The sequence below is a fragment of the Galleria mellonella genome, unplaced genomic scaffold (assembly GCF_026898425.1).
Source record: "Galleria mellonella isolate WM207_F2 unplaced genomic scaffold, CSIRO_AGI_GalMel_v1 utg40, whole genome shotgun sequence".
Taxonomy (NCBI): domain Eukaryota; kingdom Metazoa; phylum Arthropoda; class Insecta; order Lepidoptera; family Pyralidae; genus Galleria; species Galleria mellonella.
Window position 1 is genome coordinate 5,353,416 of NW_026442094.1, and position 21,581 is coordinate 5,374,996.

General features: G+C 33.6%; 2 protein-coding genes across 2 annotated transcripts in view; one reads left to right on the forward strand and one right to left on the reverse strand.

Moving 5' to 3' along the window:
- The window catches only part of LOC113520427 (EH domain-containing protein 1), a 37,243-nt gene extending 19,055 nt beyond the window's left edge, over window positions 1–18,188 (reverse strand). The window contains exon 1 of the mRNA XM_026905757.3: window positions 16,781–18,188. Coding sequence (XP_026761558.1) covers window positions 16,781–18,005 — 1,225 coding nt within the window. The 5' untranslated portion in view covers window positions 18,006–18,188. The remainder of the gene's footprint in view (window positions 1–16,780) is intronic.
- Window positions 18,189–18,929: 741 nt separating this feature from the next.
- LOC113520421 (diphthamide biosynthesis protein 3) lies at window positions 18,930–21,003 on the forward strand. The gene is made up of 3 exons (XM_026905751.3): window positions 18,930–19,184; window positions 19,697–19,771; window positions 20,731–21,003. Exons 1-3 carry the CDS (start codon window positions 19,077–19,079, stop codon window positions 20,800–20,802), a joined length of 255 nt encoding a protein of 84 aa, XP_026761552.1. The 5' UTR covers window positions 18,930–19,076; the 3' UTR covers window positions 20,803–21,003.
- The last annotated feature ends 578 nt before the right edge of the window (window positions 21,004–21,581 follow it).

Below are 21,581 nucleotides of genomic sequence, written 5' to 3' on the forward strand. Positions count from 1 at the left end.
ACAAATAAAAAAATCAAATCCTTTAAAAGAAAGAAAAATTTTTATGTAATAAAACTTAAATATAAGCATTTTTAAATAGTATTTTTTTCATTACCGCCCATTCAGAACGTAATTTGACTTAATCAAAGCCCCCAACCACGTCAAAGCCAAATTAAAATAATTTCACTATACAGTATAACAGTTACAAGTATCCACACATTATACTATACTTTTCTATTTATAATATCTGTTTAAATGTTCATCATATAGATGTCACTGTTATTTTCATGTCACCGCTTTTACATATTTTAATTTAAAAAAGTAAATATTGTTTAAAACGTCTTTCAAAAGAAGAAAATTCTCAATTTAGTCCTAATTTTTTTTTGACTATGTTACAAAATTACTTCCGATTTTGACAATTTTTTTTTACAATCCTTTCGATTGCTGGCACGAAGGAATATAAAATAGGTATCAGGTAATATATAATAATAACATAGATATATATCTATCATAATACGCAGAAAATATATTCCTCTCACAAAAAATTCGACTGCAAGAAAATAAAATTGAAACTGCAATAAGACGTCTGAAAGGTAAAGAAAAAACACATTCTTGCAAAAACTATATTTTAGTTAAGGAGTTCGACACTATATTTTGATACTTAGCTTATTGTGTCTTACGTAAGCTAACTATTACTATATGTATATTCGCAGCTACCTTAGCTGTAGATATACAGATTGATTTTTTTTGACAACAATTAGTTTTTGATTGGTATAATCCTTCCATGCATTATCCCGCGATTAGAATCAGTATAAAAAACACTTCACCTATGTACCGTATTTCATTTAAATCTATCCAGCCTTTGAAAGTGACGAAAAAGGCAAAAAATATTCAAACAAACTTATATTATTTATCAGTAAGTAATCAGTTGCAGTCAATACCAAAGTCTCAAAATATTACTAAGATTACAATAAAAATCTTAACAATAACAACCATCGACGAATGTCACGCGAACCCATGGCGTGGCATTCACTCACGTTCCCATTCCGACCACGTACAAAGCCGATGTGGTGTTGGTGTGGCTTTAACGTCCATTGTCGAAAGGAATCCCATAACGACTCCACCGTTATATCCACATACAAACAATACTGAATTTATAACAACTTGAATCTACCACGGTATGCGCATTGATAGATTTATTTTTATCAGATTGCCGAAGGGTAATGTTTTTTGGGAGTATAGTCCGTGTTTCGATATCATAATCATATCAGCCATAAACTGTCTATTGCTGAACATAGGTCTCCCCATAAGGAGGGGTTTGCCAGTAGTTACCACGCTTGGCAACCGCAGTTACGTTTGGATGATATTTTCAGACGGACGCTGCTGCCCATACCTCAACAATCAAGTTCCATTAATCGCCTCTTGCGATACTCAAAGGAATCAAAGGGGTGGTCTATTCTATATCGGAATCACAGGTCAATAAATTCATTGAATGTTTCGAATTATTACTAACTTAGTTTAGAGCGTATTTTTCATTATTATATCTCTAGCAAATAAATATATCGACAGATATGTTTTCATGAGCATACACGTGAGAAAGAACAAGATGCTACACGTTGTTGCACCGTTCTATATCATACACGCAATAGCGATAATGTCTCTATCAATTAAATAATATGCCACTTATCTTAAGGAGTTAGCATTCAAAGATCTCATCCTGGATATAACTCTTGGCGATCAACCTGTATTGTACATAAAAACGTAGACAAATATAATTTATAACCTGTTATACTACACTAGTTACAGTTATATTAGTATGTATTCTTTTGTGTATAAAAATGTTAAAGAGTTCTCATGAGAATTTTAAAATAATACCACTTATACAGAATAAATAGTCTAGGTATCGCTCTAGCCGAGAACCTAAACATATTCGCGTAAAAATTAAATTATAAAACTAATCAACCTACAAGTGGGTACAAAATCCTGGACTGCGATGATTTACGCAATATAAACTATGCAAAGGTTTAATCAAAATTCAATCTTTGCACAAACAAAATATATACCAATACAGTTGTATTACAATAAGTATATTTGACCTAGATAGATCCACTTATATTATTAAATCTAATGCTAACAATAACACGACCAATTTCGCAGCGCCTTTTGTTGCTACAAATGGCCAACGCTGGATGCGCGCGCGCGGCTCCCGTCACATATTGTGCGCACACGCATCGGCGCGCGTCGATATTCAGTCCGCGCCGCGCCCCACATATTGCACTTCCGAGGTATCGAACCTTAAATAATGTGCCACATCGATTCACTTTAATTGATATTTGGCTCTCTTTTCCTTATAGACGGCGATGTGTCAGAAAGGTCAATAAAGATGTGCAAATTAAGGTGATTAAGGCAATTAGACGGTGTGATACCATTGTTGTGGTCAGGTGAATAAACTTTGCCAAGGTTTTTGGTCTTGAACGAAGTAAATCAATTAATTGAAGTAATATAAATGAGTTAGTAACAGTACATTTTGCTCCAGAAAAAAACTTTACTTGTGAACATGCTCATAACAAATAAATGAAATGTTTCATTTTTTTACCTTTACTTACATTAAAGATATTAATTACTTTAGAATGCGGAATCGCTATTTACAGATTTCTCTTTGTAGCAACAAAATGTATTGCTCTTCAAAAAAAAAACCGCATCTTCAAACATCATAACATTAATATAAGATTAATTCGTGAATAAATTCCATTGATATGTTGTAAATAAGTAACACAGTCATAAAAAATGTTTTCAGACAAATTGAGAATCTCTCCCTTTAGGAAGTCGCTTAGAAACACCCAAAGATAAGACTACAATACAGAAATACTACTGTTACAAGACGTTCTACAAATAATCATTCTTTATCTAATCAAAAGAAAGGAATCGTTCGAGAAATATCCAATCCCCGGGTCATTGTGTCAATCGAAACGGTCACAGCGACAATGTCAATGACGGTAACAGTTTCTTTAGAAATGACAATAAGAAAAGAACAAACGAGCGATCCGATTCCGAGGGTGCATCAGTCGTGATGCGGACACAATGAGTTGTCATTGAGCAGCAAGTGGGTCGGTGCTGTAACAATGCTGCTCAGATGCGTCTCAATGGGCGACACATTGAATGATGTCACAGCGGACGCAGGAACAATGCGCCGAGCACAATTAATGTCGTTTGCATGCCATCAGTAAAACCCATGTATCGACCTAAAACTAGGATCGATCCATCAAACTGACGGAATTAGAGCGGCGATGGAATAACACGATTAAAAGTCGATCATCTGGACGCCATGTTGCACGTTATGGAGTTATTGCTTGCTGTGTAAAATATACAAATCGATTTTACATCTGTGCTCCATGTTACAAACAGAAACAAGTCGGAGGCCGACACACGACCAGTGAGTCTGTCACCGCAATATAAGTTAGGGAAAAAAATTATAATTTATTGCCATTGTCTGTGAAAGCAATTTGTTAAGCTCGAAAGAAACAGTCCAGTCGCCGGTTACATAAACAGTGCATCATTCCATCGGTTGCATGATATGATTGCAGCGAGGTGTCACGCTTGGCAAAGTAGCAAGCTACTGCGCCTGAAGAAACAGTCGATGTTGTAAACTGTCTCCCAATTAGCAACGCCTCCATTGGATACCGGTGCAATGTGCGGTTCGCTCATATCGTTGTTGAATCAACGAATCAATTCCCTCTATGTGGTAAATGAATCTATCGATAGAATCGTTACGGTAAGCGCTCGCAAAAGACTAAGACACCGAATGTCGCAATTTCATTTATTTATTTAAATAACTTTATTGGCCAAAAGAAAATATGGTACTGAAGGCAGACCTAATGTTAGTAGCATTCTCTGGCGCTTTGGGACAAACAATTTAACCACGTTCACACACACACACACACACACACACACATATATATATATATATATATATATATATATAAGATTTACTGGCCTGTGCCATCGTCTTAATAAATAATTTAAAATTGTGTTCAACAAAAAAGAACCGTCTTCAATTGTAGCAAAATCAATCATGTAACGATAATAATGCGACCAATCTGTAAGTTACAATCGTTTTACAACTCGTAAGTAGTTATGTGGTAACAAACAAAAAAGAAGAAAATAAAGCCGAATCGAGAACTTCCTTCTTTTTAAAATCGGTTGAAAAAAAAATACAATTCATTCGAATAATAGTAAAATCGAGTATTCATTTATAAGTTATCGGATATCACCATCAAGTCATGCAATAACTTCAGTTAGCATGAATCGATAAAGGTGATAAGATTAGTTTTACTGGTTTTATTTTTCCACTTCTGTCGCAACAGAGATGTATTTCTTATGCATTACTAAGAATTGCTAGACCGTAGTGTTTATTCTACTTCTTTTTTTTTAAATACGGGCGATTGCAAATCTTTTAAATTGTTGTAAAGAAAATTTCTACTGATGTCACACGTGAAGATGAGATTTTATTAAGGATAAGGGAACTTTCAACGTTTTTTACCTTGAAAGTAACAAGCCAGCATACAGTCCGTCTGATGGTAAACGGTCACTGTAGCCTAAGGACGCCTGCAACACTAGGGGTATCACGTGCGTGTTACCGACCCTAAAAAATCCTATACTAGGTGGGGGGAAAGGAATTGTTAGTAATGGGGTCAAATAGCCCCATTACTAGCAATATACCCTGTCAGGTCGACCTCCATGTTCCCCCTGGAAACCATCGTGGCTAATTCAAGTTGAATTCGTCAGAATGGGCTAACTGATCTGCTTTCATCCTCATTAGTCATCTATCACTGGACCTGTTCTTTAATTTTTACTTATCATCCCTCATTGGTGCTCCGCCGGTGTATACCGACAGCGCAGACGAGGTTAGCAGATCCATTATCATCCATTAAAAAAAAAACCATAGTGTAATTTATTTTATTTTGGAATAAATATTAATTTACGATGATTGTAAAATTCGGGTTAGTATTCTTGTGACAATTTTAAAGTATAGCGCAAAAGAAAGTTCTGAAGAAAGACGGTATTTTTTGCGTGTATTTTACGTGATATTTTCAAAAAATAAGATACAATTTTAAGAACTTTTTAACATTTAAAATGTTTAACTCTTCGGTATCGCTTGTAAACATAGTTTTTTAGGGTACAAATTTTTAAATGTGGAAATAGTACAAATGTTATCCTTATAAAGACGAATTCTAAACTCCACCAAGAGCCGACAATTTCCCCGCGACATTTTTTTTATTATCAAAATAATTATTACTAGAGAAACCTATAGAATCTATCCGTAGGAAGTAGTAAGAAAGAATTGGTGGATTAATGCAACATGTGTGTCCATAATACTGATTCATGTTCCACTTTCTAACCGTATGTATGTCTGTTTACTCACCCATAATTTTGTACCTCTAATAACAATTTCTATTACTTATTATCTCAAATTTTACATTTGTGCGCTCTACATGAATAAAAAAATAATTTAAGTAAAATTCATCAATAAAATGAAATTAATTACTAATTGACCACTGACAATTATTTTACGTTTTTTTTTTATTAGTATTATCTAATATTAGTAGTACCTATGTAATCTTACTCGTATGTGTCTAGCCAGTAATTATGTTGTTCTAAAATAAATAGTTATTTAATACATCTCAAAAAGTTCTTAAACAAATATTGCAAGGCAAATAATAGTTTGTAAAAATATACAAATACATATCTACACTGTTATACCGAACCAGTAAACAATGGCCAACTTGCTGACTCGCTATGTCCCAAATTACACTTCCGGATTACTGTCCACTACTCATCTATCTCATCATGTGCGTGCGCGCACCGAATTGTAATTGTAATGAGCTAAATTACTATAATCACACTCACGTTTTCGCTTTCCGTCTCTTTCTGATTCGTTCGATAGTTTGCATAATTTAACGAAAGTATCAAGTTAACCAAATTTTGTGTAAATTATTATAGTAACACTCTCTAAATTGAACCAGTAATAAATCATAACATTATTAATAGTTTTTTTTTTTATTTGTATGTACTACTTATTCGTTTGTTTATATGTACTTATATTTTTTTATTCATAAAAAGAAAGGCTGTTTTAGTTGGCTAGTAAACTGCTCTTAAGGGACTTCAAAAAGGATGAAAATCTATATTCGGATGTTTTCTTTTGTTTTATTTTTTATTTTAAATCGATTATATTTATCCGTTAATCACATTCCGTTATGACTGAGGTCGCTGTTTTATTTTCAGAGCAAAAATCTTAAACTATTTTGATGCAGGTACATTAGGCGATATTTTCAGCAATTGTTTCTGAACCGATTTCAATGATTCTATTTTATCTTTAGGGTTCATTTCAATCACCATATTGATAGTTTGCTACCATGATAATTTTGTAACGATTAAAAATGGTTTTATTTGCGAAACAAATTCATAAATTAAAAACCTATTAAGTATTTTATCACTTGGATATCATAGGCTTACCACAAAATTACTCATATAGGTATAACTTGCACGTAATCATTGGGGAAGTCTCTATTTGTGACAAAAAGATAAAGGGTAATTCGTATTACATATTTGTAACGACAGTAATATGTTACAAATTACCAAAACCGCTGTTAAGGATATATTAAATTTTACTAATATAATAAAATTGTAACTATTTATACGGGAGATATTTAAAAAAGAAAAATTAATATGAGGCATTATAATAAGCCAAGTATATTTTAATCTGTACTTCATGCTACTGTATTTCAATTAAATTGTTTATATGTCATTGTTTATTTTTATGTTTTTTATTTATTTATTTCGAATTAAGCACACCAATAGTATATATATTATACATAAATTAAATAACATTTTTTTGTGTAGCATGCTGATATGCATACCTATAGCAGGCGTACACAACATTGACTACAGATTACATATTTTTGGTGCAATAAAGAGTTAAATAAATAAAAATTAATAAATAAGACAAGATAATAAGATAATAAATAAGGCGAGGCCAAAACAATATTTTTCAGAAATTATGTCTGATGGTATGTCTGTATGTTTGTTTTGGCATCATGCAAACATTACCATATTGAAGTAAAAAGTAAAAATATATTTATTATCAAAGTATGTTTGTATAAGCATAATGTTTAACATGTGAATTAGGAATATAGGAATTAGTAATTGTATTGCCATATACATGATTACAGAATTACAGCTTATTGAATGCGGTTTCCGCAGTTCGGTTTTTGAAGGTCAAACATTAAATTTTGTGTATGTTTTATCTTGTTAACCCATCTAAAGTGAGCTATTATATTGATTATCCTACTTTGGAAATTCACGCATACGAAATAGCGAGCACAATGCTTAATTGTTAAATATATGTTTCATTATGTTTTATTCATTTATAATTTAATTAAAATTCAATTGAAATATTTTTTACATTATATAAAGTGTATATCTATACTTATAATAAATCTGTAGAGAGGTCAATTGTGTACATGAAATATATTTCCAAAATAACTATCAGGGGGCGATTAGTGATCGATACTGATGCCAAAAATGCAATCAGTATAATTTTTGACAGTCTGTCTGTCTATTTTCGTTATAGAAACAAAAACTACTCGATGGATTTTAACGAAACTTAGTACAATTATTCTTCATACTCCTGGGCAGGTTATAGTATACTTTTCATCACGCTACGATCAATAGTTACTCAATTTTTAAGCTTCCGTCGCGTGTGAGCAGAGCAGTGAACGGGCCGCTAGTTATTAATAATTTTATTCATTTGATAACATTTAATAATTCCATTTTAATGTTTCACAAAAACAGGTATGCAATGGTTGCCATTAAATGTAAATGGGAAAACGGGAAAGAGAGTTACTTCATTTTTAAGCTGGGGGGAAGGAACGGAATTGTTAGTAATAGGGTTTAATCCGTCGCGTGTGCAGCCATACCATTATCGCCCATTAAAAAAATCCATTGGGAAAACTTTTTGATATGGATGTGAATTTACAGGATACAGAGGAATAACACCCGAGTCCTTAGAAATGGCAACGCATGGGGGGTATCATGGGCGAAACAGTATACTCTGTTATGGCTCATGTCTATAGGCGACGGTTAGTACTTTCCATCAGGTAGGCCGTCAGCTTGTTTGCCATTCTAAGTAGTATAAAAAAAACTAATATCTAGGACGTTTAATAGTAAATAAAAAATGTTTTAACGTCGACTCACCAACTAAAAATCTGTAGTGACATTATCTATTTCGTACATTAGCAATGATTAACGAAAATGACGTAAATTACTCGAAATGGAATCAAGGAAACACTCATATCTACTAGTGTGAAGCGTTGAAAATTTTCCTGTTTTACAGAACACTTGAAGGTTTATGTATTTATTATTGTAAGTTCTATTGATGAATATTAAATTTCAAGAAAATTACATATTCTTACTGATTATTAATATACTAGCTTTACCCGCGATTTCGTTCGCTTTGTCGTGGTATGTTTACAGACCGGAATAAAAAATGACCTATGTCCTCTTGGGGTCAAAACGGTTCTATCAATCATCATGAAATTTTGTATACATTATCATGTCTAATCATGGTTACGCAGACGAAGATGCCGGTAAAGTAAAAATGAGCACTTAATAAAGTTATGTTTTTTTTTTTATGTTTGTCTGTTTATCTGTTTGCAAAATTACAAGGAAACTACAAAACAAACATTATTATGGGCGAAGTATATTAATATCAGTCCAGCACAGAATGGGCATCCCCTTCTTTCTCATGGGTGTCATAAGAGGCAACTAAGAGAACTCAATGATATAGGAACAGGATGCAGCGTCCTTTTAAAAAGATCACTAAAACAACTGCGGTTGCCAACCAGCCCGCCAAGTGTGGCAACTACTGGCACAACACCCCAAAAAAGAAAGTCCTATGTTCAGCAGTGGACAGTTAACGGCTGATATAAATATAATAATAATATTTATACATTAACTAGGTATTAAGCAGCTTATTAGGTACTTAATCAAAAAATGTCACCACAATTGATATAAAAAAACAACGTGTCCGAAAATAAATATAATTACAACTAAATAGATTATTTATTATCAATACTACGATACGGATGGATAATGGAAACTCATAGATAAGGTTACCGCAATCGATTACGCAAGAGTAGTATAACCGGTTAGATAAATCCTTCCTTGTAGAATATACAGTTTTTTTTTTATTATTATTATTTAAAACTATAAACATCCTTGTTGTTTGATATCTCTACGATTATTTAAACTGAACTAGGACTCTTGCGGTAGTCCATATCACTGATTATTTTATTAGAATTATTTTGTTTAATTCCATTACTATTTGTATATTTATCAAACTGTTTATTAATTACTCCTCTCCATCCAAAGGTTGCCTGGAAGAGATCGCTTTTAGCGCAAAGGTCGCCCATTGTTTTCTCACTGTGATTATTTCTTGTAATTGTTTATATTTATAATAAGTTTACTATTGTAATATTTTGGAGGATCTATCTATCTATTTATGACTGCCAACACTTGAAGATTGACCACCACTATTACTATCAGAAGTTCCAGAACCTTACATATTAGCCATCAATCTACGATTGCTATTTTGATCACGCACGTTTTGCGACACGTCTTTCACCTATAAACGAGGTATCTTCAGACAATTTTTTTTTGCCTGAAGATGTAGTCGGAGATTAAGATATGGAAGGTTGTGGAACTTTTGGTAGTAATACTGGTGATCGATCTTCGATTGTTGGCAGTCACACACATCTTTACAATTATTATAAAAATAAACTGATACACGTCGTATAACTTGTGACTTTTAATTAGTAAATCAATATGACTGTATATGCGAAAATTAAATTATTTTTATGCTTACATTCTCCCAGTCAATTAAAGTACCTAACTATTAGTGTAAAAGGGGCGCCATCTGATGTCAAGAGTTTGTAGATTGCATAGTCTAATAAAGGCGTCAAAGTACCTTTTAATCGTTTTGAAAACAAGTTACTGGAATGGACCGAAGCGAACCTTAAAAATACAGTGAAGTTCCTAATTATGTGACGTCTGTAATCAAATATGGCGAAATGTTCTTACAAATTTCATAACTTCTAAATACGTACTGTAGTTAGAAGTCGTCTATTTACCAAAAATAATAAACTTTATTCGTGACGATATGTTTTTCTTTTACGTTTAATTCGGAACACATTTGGGTGCAAATTTAATATCGAAATATATATATATATATATATATATATATATATTATCTAAAATGATATTATTAAAAATGTTACGCGTTTTATGATGTCACGAAATACGCCTGTTACAAATGGAATTAACATATGCCATTGTACAACATTTGATGTTACAAAATGAATGAGTCTATACAAAACATCAGACGACCATAGTGTTGTATAAAGTACAATACGACAAGGTCACTGAGGTAGGAAACAGTGCACCTGCGACACGTAGGTATATACTTAGTACCATTTTATATTATTACTCTACGCAATATATGTATATAGTACCAACGTATTATGAATTTAAGAAATATGTAAATAGTATTTTCACTACAGCTGTCGGGGAGTAAAGGCGATTTTAATATTTTTGGTAGTGAAACGACTTATCATACGTCCACTGCTGAACATAATCCTCTCCCTTGGGGGTTTTTCCAATAATTGCCACGCGGGGGGAAAGGGATTGTTAGTAATGGAGACTGAGAATCCCATTGCTAGATAATATACCCAACCAGGTCGACCTCCTCGCGGTTCCCCCTGGAAACTATCATGGTTAATTCCTGATGAATTCATCATGATGGGCTAACTGGTCTGTTTTCATTTTCATCTATCACCCTTCACTGGTACTCCGCTAGCGTATCCCATTAGCGCAGGCGGGGTTACCATACCATTTTTACACATAAAAAAAAAATTGCAACGCTAGACAGGCGGATTGGCAACTACAATCAGGCTTTGGAGATGTTCCAAGCTGCTGCCCATCCCTCGCCATCCCTTAGTCGCCTCTTATGACACACACGGAAAAGGAAAGGATGGTTTATTTTATGCCGTGACTACACGGTAAGTTCGTGTTATTGAATCTATTTTTTAGACATTTTCCATTGAAATCATTCAGTCAAAAAGATGTAAAACCATAAAAACAAGGAACTATAAGACTTATTATTACTCTGATAGATTCTATTATTAGTAAATTTATTAATATTAATAAATATAAACGAAGTAGGTGGCAGTCCATCATATTAGTTCCAACTTTAATAACAATACGGTTATGTATACAAGATTTATAGGTTACGTTTACGTATCGCGGAGTATTTGAGTGGTTAGGTATTTCATTGTTTATTCGTGATAGCGAAGTGTACATCCATTGTCCAATCACTATGAAGCCTACATCATATAAATGAAGTCATCGTTACTATGGCCAAAGTACTGTACTTAGTTCAACTAAATCTACAGTCATGGCACTTTTGTAATTTACGATATAATATAATTAGTCCATATAATGAGAAATCGCAAGTATCATCTAAGGGAATATAAAAGCAGAACACATGGACGGAAAACAGATTTACTGGCTTAAAAATCTGAGACTGGTTCGGGATGAGACTCATTCTCTAAATATAACCCTGACGATTGTCTACCGTCAATAGGAGATGACACGAGAAAAAGGATGCAACTGTATGGAGACGCTTTTTCCGAAAGAAATTTTCGCGATGATATCATAAGTCTTACATGGAAATTTAAAAACACTTTAATAAATAAACACTAAAGTCAATTTAAGAATTTTGCTCTCCTATTCTACATAAACGTGACGATAAAATTATATGATATCGTACTGTGTTAAGATAAAGTACAAAATCACTAAAAAACCACATAATTAATTTAGTATATTGAACATACATACCTTTATTAGGTATATAAAAGTCAGTACGTAATTTAAAAATTAAATCATAGTATTCTTTTAAAGGAATCTTCCATCAGTGCGACAGAACATTTTTCACAAAGGAATATGGTTCAACAGTCACAAAAAAATTATCTTCCATAGTGAACCTGATGGCTAGACGCGCCATGTATGTTTGGAAAAAAATACACATAATATAATTTATCCATAATTGTTGCATAAATTATATGACATTGATTAATTGTATAATAATTGTAATCATCATATAATAATTTTATAGATATTAATTAAATATGTTAATAAATTTATCACAAATAATTAATTATAAATTAATTAATTATTCAGTTTAACTGATCAGGCCACTTCCTTAGTGTCCACTAATGCATTATATTTTTTTTAACCCATGTTCATTTTTATTCCTATAACGATAAAACACATTGACTTCATTATTTTTCGTGACTTATGTATATAAACTATATATATATGTCTTATGTATATATGTATAAGATACTAATGATTCCATTTTCCATTGATGCATTTAAGATTATTTTCCATGGGAACCTGGACCCTATGAAAAAGCATATTATGTACTCTCACACATATCTTTGTGCATTTCTGGGGTGGGCATCAGCCACTTCTTGGGTGAATTCAATGAATTCACCTCTTCTTAAACCACCTATGCCGATTCCATCCTGTATACTGAATATAGTTTTATTATAATGAACACGATATTTGGCTTATGATTATGAAGTAATAGTCGTTATAACAGCGATAAAGGCACAAATTCAAGACAGCTTTATGGCGTAATACACTAGTTTTAATTATGTATGATAATGGAGAAAGAATACGTGTGTCACCACTTTTCTTCACTCTTAGGCTGTCGTAAGAAGCGAATAAAATATAAAATAAAACCCTATTAAATAAATAAATCGCTTGACACCACGTTATGTTAGACTATCTCGTATCTATATCGTAGTATTGGGAATTAGTGGCTAGCAATATACCGTCGACAACCATACGGCTACCATGGTAACCATCGTGATTAATTCCTAGTGAGCCCGTCTCATGTCTCGCATGCGTGTAGTCCCGGCATAGAACACCCCTTCCTTTCCCGTGGGTGTCATAAGAGGCGATTAAGGGAGGGCGAAGGATGGGCAGCAGCGTCCCTCTTAAAACATCTCTAAAGCCTAACTGCGGTTGTCAATCCGCCTGCTAAACGCGGCAACTACTAGCAAAACTCTCCAAAGGGGAGGATTACGTTCAGCAGAGGACCATTAAGGGCTGATATGATGATGATGATGAATCTGTCTTGACACGCCAAATGACTTTATCCTCATCTATAATATCTCACTGATACAATACAGTGGCGACTAAATCAATGGCAGAGGCAGAGTTACCATTCAATTTACCCACATGGAAGCAGCTGTGTTTGCATGGCTGTGTTTCGGTTTGAAGGGTGGGATATGGCGTCAATTTACTGGGTACGGAGAAATAACACCTGAGTCCTCAGGAATGGCAACGCATGGGGGGTATCATGGGCGAAACAGTATACTCTGTTATGTCCACGGTACTGCTCATGTCTATAGGCAACGGTTACCACTTTCCATCAGGTGGGCCGTCAGCTTGTTTGCCATTCTAAGTTGTATACAAAATAAAAAATGATGACGATCATCAGAAGGCCTTTTTAACTGACTTCAAGACTGTTTTGAACATATTGAAATGCTGGATTACGTTTTAGTATTTCTTATTTGTATAAGTTTTATAAAGTTTTGTAACTATATGACATTTTGTAAGCATATGTAAAATTTTTACAACGGCATATGATTACGTTCGTAATTTGAATTTGCATCTTTCTGTATCGAACCTATTACCAGCCAGTAACATTTATTTAGAGGCGAGAACTCAATTATGAATATAATGATGCAACACGGTTACCGAGAACAATGGAGGTCACATTTTGACGTACGAATAAGGTTTCTTCTCAAAGTGAAGGTTCGATTGTGTAGCTTTGCAAAATAAATTTGTATAATTACATACAACGTTTGAGAACAATTGTCTACATCAGAGTTGTTGGAACAACTAAGATATAGGCAATTGTTCTGATGTACAACCTGTTACAAGTGTTTAAGATTTTGTACACAATTCGACCGATTGGGTACTGCCTTATTCTGCCGCCAAACAGATGTACTTGCATGGGTGTATACAATATTTTAATATAACAATGTTTGTGAAATTACAGGGTTAAGAGGCATAACATTTTAATACTCAGGAATAGCAACGCATGGTACCAAGAGTGTCACAGTATATTCTGTAATATGCTACGGCGTTATTTATATCTATAGGCGATGATTCTACCAAGTAGGCCATCACCTCGTTACATTACAAATTAACATAAAAAAAAATTAATCATCAAGCACGTAACTCTACTTTAGATATAGTACAATATTACCGATTTGTAATTCCCATGAACCGTTCACATTACCCTACAAATTGCTAACTCTCAGTTGTTAATCTTTGCCAAACTTTCGCACGCGTGCCGTGAATTTGTTTCTGTGTTAATTCTATAACTACAGTGCAGTGCCTACTTAATTTTTCAGCAATCAGAACGTGTCTTCCTGCACCGCTGTAATGTGGCCACTTTCGCCGTCACACGCTGCCGACGGGGTTCAGTATTCGTAAATAAGTCTAGACAATTTTTATTTTAATATTAATAAAGAATGTACATCTTATATGATTTTTAACTTAAGAATCTTTCAATGCTGTAAATATATTAAAAAAAAAAATTTGTTTGTGCAGTGTAGCAACATTTAATTATTTTTATAGTTTATAATAATCATAAAATACAAAATTTATTGAAGAGGTTAACACATTTTTTTTGAAGTCGAATATAGAGTGGCCAATACGTCTGCGGTATCGGTATACACTGACGGGTCACCAATGAAGAATAATTGAGAATTAAATCAGTAAAGAATTGACCAGGAACTAACCACGACGATGTGGTGGAAAAGGGCTATTTGACCCCATTACTAACAATATATCCTGTCAGGTCGACCTCAACGTGGTTCTCCCTGGAAACTGTCGTGGTTAATTCTAATTGAAATCATCAGGATGGGTTAACTGCTTTTATCGTCATCTGTCATCTCTCACTGGTGTCCCGCAAGTGTATACCGATAGCGCAGGCGGGGTTACCATACCATTATCACCCATTAAAAAAAACACGACAATGTCCAGAGAGAACTGCGTAGGGGTGGGTATGATAGAATAAATTATTACAAATGGGACCATTAGACCCTATTACCGGCAATCCTCTCCACTATTATAGGTATAGTAATAATAATTACAATGTTTTATGTATTTAGTATCTAGCAATATAAACAAGCTCTAGCAATTAGTGTAACTAAATATAGGGATTGTCTAACCCAATGTTAATAGTAACTGCTAGCAAATTCCTTGTTATGCTATCATACACTGATAAGATTACTTATTTAGGTCAATATCTAGTGATAAAACCTACAGTTAAAGTAGCTGATTTATAATACTGAAGAATATAATTTGTACCTTGGCAAAACCTTGGCAGTTGTGTGATAAATGACACTCTTAACAGTTTCCATGTATTGTCTAAAGTATTTAGCTGTTTTGTATTAAATGTTTTTTTTTATAGAATAAAATGGAATGGTAACCACACCCACAGAATCAGTATATGCTGACAGGGTACCAGTGAGAGATGATGGGTGAGAGAGAATAAAAGCGAGACAGTGAGATAACAAAATACATAAATATTAAATATAGGCTTTCAAGTGGAACAACATGGAGGTAGACCTGACAGGGTATATTGCTAGCAATGCTATATTACTCCATTACTACCAATCTCTTTTCTCCCTATATTAAATATTCTACAGTTCATAACTGAGATTTTATATCAGTAAATTTTTATTAATTAATAATTTAGGTACATATTTTTTAATCACCTCAGGAAATTAAATTTACAATGGCAATTATAATACATACTAAGAATTAACACTAATTTGTTTCATTTCAATCCTTATTAATAGTAGTGAATGATTGTTTATTATTTAATTCTTAGTTCCTTAACAGTTGATCCCATCATGTTGCTTCTTTATATCCTAGTCACAACTAAAACAATTTTTTTTTTATTGGATGAAAATGGAGTGGTAACCCCGCCTGCGCTAATGGGATACGCTGACGGAGCACCAGTGAAGGGTGATAGATGATAATGAAAACAGGCCAGTTAGCCCATCATGATGAATTGATCAGGAATTAATCATGATAGTTTCCAGGGGGAACCGTGAGGAGGTCGACCTGTTTGGATATATTGCTAGCAATGGGATTCTTAGTCTCCATTAGTAACAACCCCTTTTCCCCCCAACTAAAACCATTGATATATTTATGATTATTTTTCAGGGAAAGTCCTATACTATAAAGGTGTATATATATTCACAGAAATATCTTTGCCCATAGCTCAATGCTTCACTCCTAATTCTGGTGTGGTCACTTTTTGGAATTCATCATGATGGGCTAACTGGCCTGTTTTCATTCTCATCTATCATCTAGCGTTAGCGCAGGCAGAGTTAATCCATTTTCATCCAACAAAAAAAAAAAAAAATATCTTTGCCTATAGCTAAATGCTTCACTCCTAATTCTGGTGTGGTCACTTTTTGGGTGGGCACAGGCAATCTAGCTTCTCTTTAAATTTGTCTATGATAAAAACTAGTTCAAAGACAACACACTACATTAAAGACATGTACACTTGTACATACAGTATGATGTTTCACTAATAAATATTTAAGTAGCTCGAGCAATAAATAGAAATAATGTATGTATATAAACTTACCCTTTATTAGTGGTTCTGTGACTACATTGACATCTTCCTGCGGTATCATGTCCATAAGCCGAGCAATGTCTGTGGCGAGCATGTTGTCCACCACCTCCAGTAGTTTAGGTTTCAATGTGTGGAACTTTGTGAAGTCATGGTTTGCTAGAGTCTCCTGCATCTTCTTAACATCAGGGAAATCGCCAGGGGAAATTTGTTGCTCCTTCTGAATGCGATCATAAATCTGCCCCAAGTTCTTAATGAGCTCTTTCTTCTTACCATCCTTGCCAAACATCGATGGCATTTCTTTCCTCAACTCACTGACTATGTAGGCATGCACCTTAGCAAGCCGCGCCCTCTTTATCAGATCGTTTAATTTACGTAACGCCGCATTTCGTGGCAAGGATTGCATGTCTCTAAAGAGATCTTGCTCTTCATCCTCAAATAATCTCCTATTCACATCATAACGGAGGGGTTGGTCCCAAAATGAGCCAATATACACACGGGCTACTTCTGGTGTCTGAAGGACTTTCCCAAGAGACCACATGAGAGCACCATACACTCTCATCAACTGTTGATGGTCAATCATATCAGCTTTATTGAGTACTATTCTGATTTTGTCATCGTGGCCCCTCAGAGCTTCGATACTGCGTCTGAACTCATCTGATATGTCGAGTTTGTGGGCGTCAAATAGCAGGATGATACGATCGACACGCTCTGCGAACCATTCTAACACGCCAGTGAAATCGTACCCTCTGTCAACTCTCTGCTTCTCACCGGATAGAATACCAGGTGTGTCTACTATCGATATGCCCCGGAGTACCGGTGAGGCAACGGTAGAACACTGAAATCGATTTAGGAAGGCGTTCCCAAATTTACTCAAAGGCCGGAACTGTTTCTTTGGATCGACTACAAGAGCATTGCCGGGAATAACGCCTTCTTTTTCATCGTACATAACCGCAATAAACCTATCTGTCGTTGGCTCTGGACCGATCCGTATGCCAGGAAAGTCTCTCTCTAGGAGGTATTTGATAAAAGTAGTTTTACCGGTCGAGTATTGACCTACGAGGAGTATCATCGGCTTCGCATCGAAGTCAGGCTCCTCTAGCTGTGGCGAGTGGAAGTCGTGGAACTGATAATGCTGTTCCAGTGGTAAAAGTTTTGTTCTGTATATCTTTTTTAACCCTTCCACTACATTATCAATGCTGTCCGTCTTCTCCCCTTCCTTTTTTAGCCAACTAAACATGGTTACCACAATATGTTCTCCGTTTGATTATTATTAATAACACAGACACCGATTCACTCACTGCACCACTTTTAACAACAATATTTTTGCAATTTATAAGAGAAAACCACGATCATCCTACACCGCCAATATGAAATGAATGAGACATGAAATGAGAATGACGTGAAGAGCGTGACGACCCGTGACGTGAGCGTGACGTGACGTGACATAACAATGTTGCCAATCTATGTATGTTGGTTTGCCAACATTATTATTTGAACAACATCTTGTTCCTAGAATCACACAGTCATTTCACCACAGAAAAGACGACACTAATATAAAGAAAAATTACGGTTTAACAAAACATAATCGTGAATGTACGTTTGTATGTACGTATATACTTTGATTCGAAAATCTCTATGAAGTATTTTCGCAGTAAAACTGACCAATGTCGGCTGATGAATGATTCGCATCACCTTAAATAAAAACACTTTTTATAATTTTGTGTAACCAATACATTGAATTGATCTTTATGATATTCATCATTATCGATATTATGTATATCTATCTATAGTAATATACAAATGAAAGCGTTGTTTGAAGGCTCTAATCTCCAGAACTACTAGTCGGATTTGAAGAAATCCTTTTGCATTTGGTAGCTGACTTCTATTCAATATTACGATATGACGACGAATGAAACTGTGGAATACGGCTAGTTATAAGTTGTACAATGTTATGAACATTTATATTATATATTGTTAGTACTTCTAGATGGTGCCATTTTAGTTTCGTCAAAATATAGAATAGTACTCACTCTTAATAACATAATAATCTTAAATAAAGTATTTAATCTGATTTTTTAAACATAACTTTTTTTCTGTCAAAAATATATTTTAATGTACAGACAAATCAATCTCTATATAACTTCAGTCCCTTATTCTTAGCTTCAGTCTGCCTCTACTGTCATTCGTCTTGTCATAACATATCAAGCATGTTTTACTTATGTACTAATAGAAATAAACGTGTTTTGCCGCAAATTGTTTTGAGATAAATGATATTTCTAGGAAAATTGAAATAACATTTTATTCTACAATGACGATATTTCATGACGAAATTGAAATTGAGGATTTTGAGTACGACGAAGATGACGAAATGTACTATTATCCCTGTCCTTGTGGGGATAGATTTCAAATTAGTAAGGTTAGTTTCTAATTGGATTCACGCCTGGATCATAATACAGGCATAGACACAGTTAGATAACATAAATAATCCTGTCACTATCTGTGTTAAATTTGTGGCCGAGATTTTACAATAGCTATTAGTTAATAATAAACTTCCGACAGAAAATCCATTATAAATTACTATCTGTAAGAATGTAATACCAGCCTTTCATTCAAGTACTATTGGACCTATTGACACCTAGTTTAGAGTAATTAATACATTCAGTTATCTATTTAAATATATATTATTATACTTTAGTGTTAGATAATTATGATTACTGCTTTATATCCTGTTTTTGTACAATTAGGAACTGCGCTACTTAGAACAAAGGCTATCCAATGATCGTTATGAGTTCTATACACTCATATATGTTTTTTAGTTCTATTTATAGTTATTATATAAAATAAGAATCTTTTCTTTAAATATGTAATTAGATATGTTGTTTATTTAAATAATTATCTGTTGTGAAAGTAAGATTTTTGTCTGCATAGGAAGAACTAATGGCTGGGGAAGAGGTAGCAACATGTCCTAGCTGTTCACTGGTGGTCAAAGTTATATATGATCTGGTAATATGCTTTTATTGTTTGCTAATTTTTACCTGTATCTTCATCCACCAGTTATGAACTATACTTACTGGTACTTTATGGTTACTGCCTATTTTTTACATCCCATATGGTATGTCTGTATTAAAGCTATGGTTAAAGTTAAGCTGTTAAGGTGCCAAACGAATAAACTAACTTTCACACTTATCCTACTTAGTCCAAAATGTGGGCAAGGCCTGTTAAAGTCTCACTAAATGAGAATTAATGTGATTCTGCTCTAATTAATAATCTTAAAAATATAATAAAATTATAACTACATAATGTCTGTATATGGGAGATATTTAACAAAAATTGACATTAGAGGCCTTTACAAGACAAATAGACGCCAATATAATAATTTTTAGAAATTTTGTCTGTATATTAGTTTTGGTATCACATGTTTCATTGGTTTTCCTAGTTCTGAAATCCATATGTGAAGTGGCAGGTAAAAAGCTAATTGTTTAATAAAATCTCAATTCTACTTTTTCTTTTCTCCTTTTACTATTAAGTAAATTAAGCAATTTATACTTGCATTTAAAAATAATTTTAATTAAAAATGAAACCTAATTAATGGATTTATACTAAGTATTATTAATCAACCATCACATAATGTTTTTATTTATTTATTATATTAAAATATTATTACATACATTCTTGGATCCTTAATTGCCAGTCATATACAATTTAACTATTTTTTATACTTATTTTGCAATAATGAAATTATATATGATCTTTGATATAGATGATGACAGTGTAGGGTTCTTCAAAAGGGGGGTAAAGAGGTTTCTTCAAGGTCGGCAATACACATGTAATACCTCTGGTATTGCAGGTGATCATAGACACCACACGGTAACCACTTACAATCAGGTGGGCCGTATGCTTGTCTGCCATCTCAGTGGTATAAAAAAAATTATAAATTATCTTTTTCAATAATATATTTTCAGGAAAAATTCAAAGCTGAAGCAGAAGAGTTGCATGATAATGATATTGGTGATAAAGAAGCTGTGAAGGCCTAGGCTCAGAGATGATTACCTGATTATTGGAATTCACCTGTGTGATTAAATTCACTCCTATATGAAGCTGTTTGTGTAGTGAGCATAATTGATATCATTTCAGATATGAAATGTGAGTGGAAGCAATGAGAATAGTTGAATGGAATTCAGCATCTGTGATGTTATGTGATACTAAATACAGTTCAATATATTATATTGACACAATATATTGTTTTTATTTCTTCCTTTGTCTTACATAGATATTCAATTTTTTTTTATTGTAAAAACCTGTACATTGGTGAATCTTTTGCTTTTTTTTATTATATAAGTACATTTTTAATATGGAGTAATAACAGCTTGTTTAGAATAATTAAAATATATTCACACCATACATTGGCTAATTACAGATTCCCAATTTGTATACTAACACCTTTTATATCACACATATACACCTTTTGTATCACCTTACCTTAATTACTCATTGTATACTTTATTTTAAAACTGGTGCAATATAGTACATAATCCCTATTTCTTATTTTCTCACCTTAGTACACCAAGAAAAGAATACATACTGCACAGACCCCATGTAAAAAGGAAAAAGCAAGGCAATGATGATTATTACGCCAGGAAAGCCATATTGAGTAACCACTATAATAAATATTTCGATTCCTTCAGCAGTTATGGAATCGCGTCACATTAATAACTAGTACTTACCAACGACTGCGTGACCAGGGATATAGATTATCAACTGAGATACATTTCTCGATGTCAAATATATATGTATGCCATGCTTATCGAATAAA

Coding starts and splice junctions, on each gene's coding strand:
- LOC113520421 (XM_026905751.3), top strand. CDS start 19,077: ATGACGATATTTCATGACGAAATTGAAATTGAGGATTTTGAGTACGAC. Junction 19,185..19,696: donor ATAGATTTCAAATTAGTAAG/GTTAGTTTCTAA, acceptor TTGTCTGCATAG/GAAGAACTAATGGCTGGGGA. Junction 19,772..20,730: donor TCAAAGTTATATATGATCTG/GTAATATGCTTT, acceptor ATATATTTTCAG/GAAAAATTCAAAGCTGAAGC.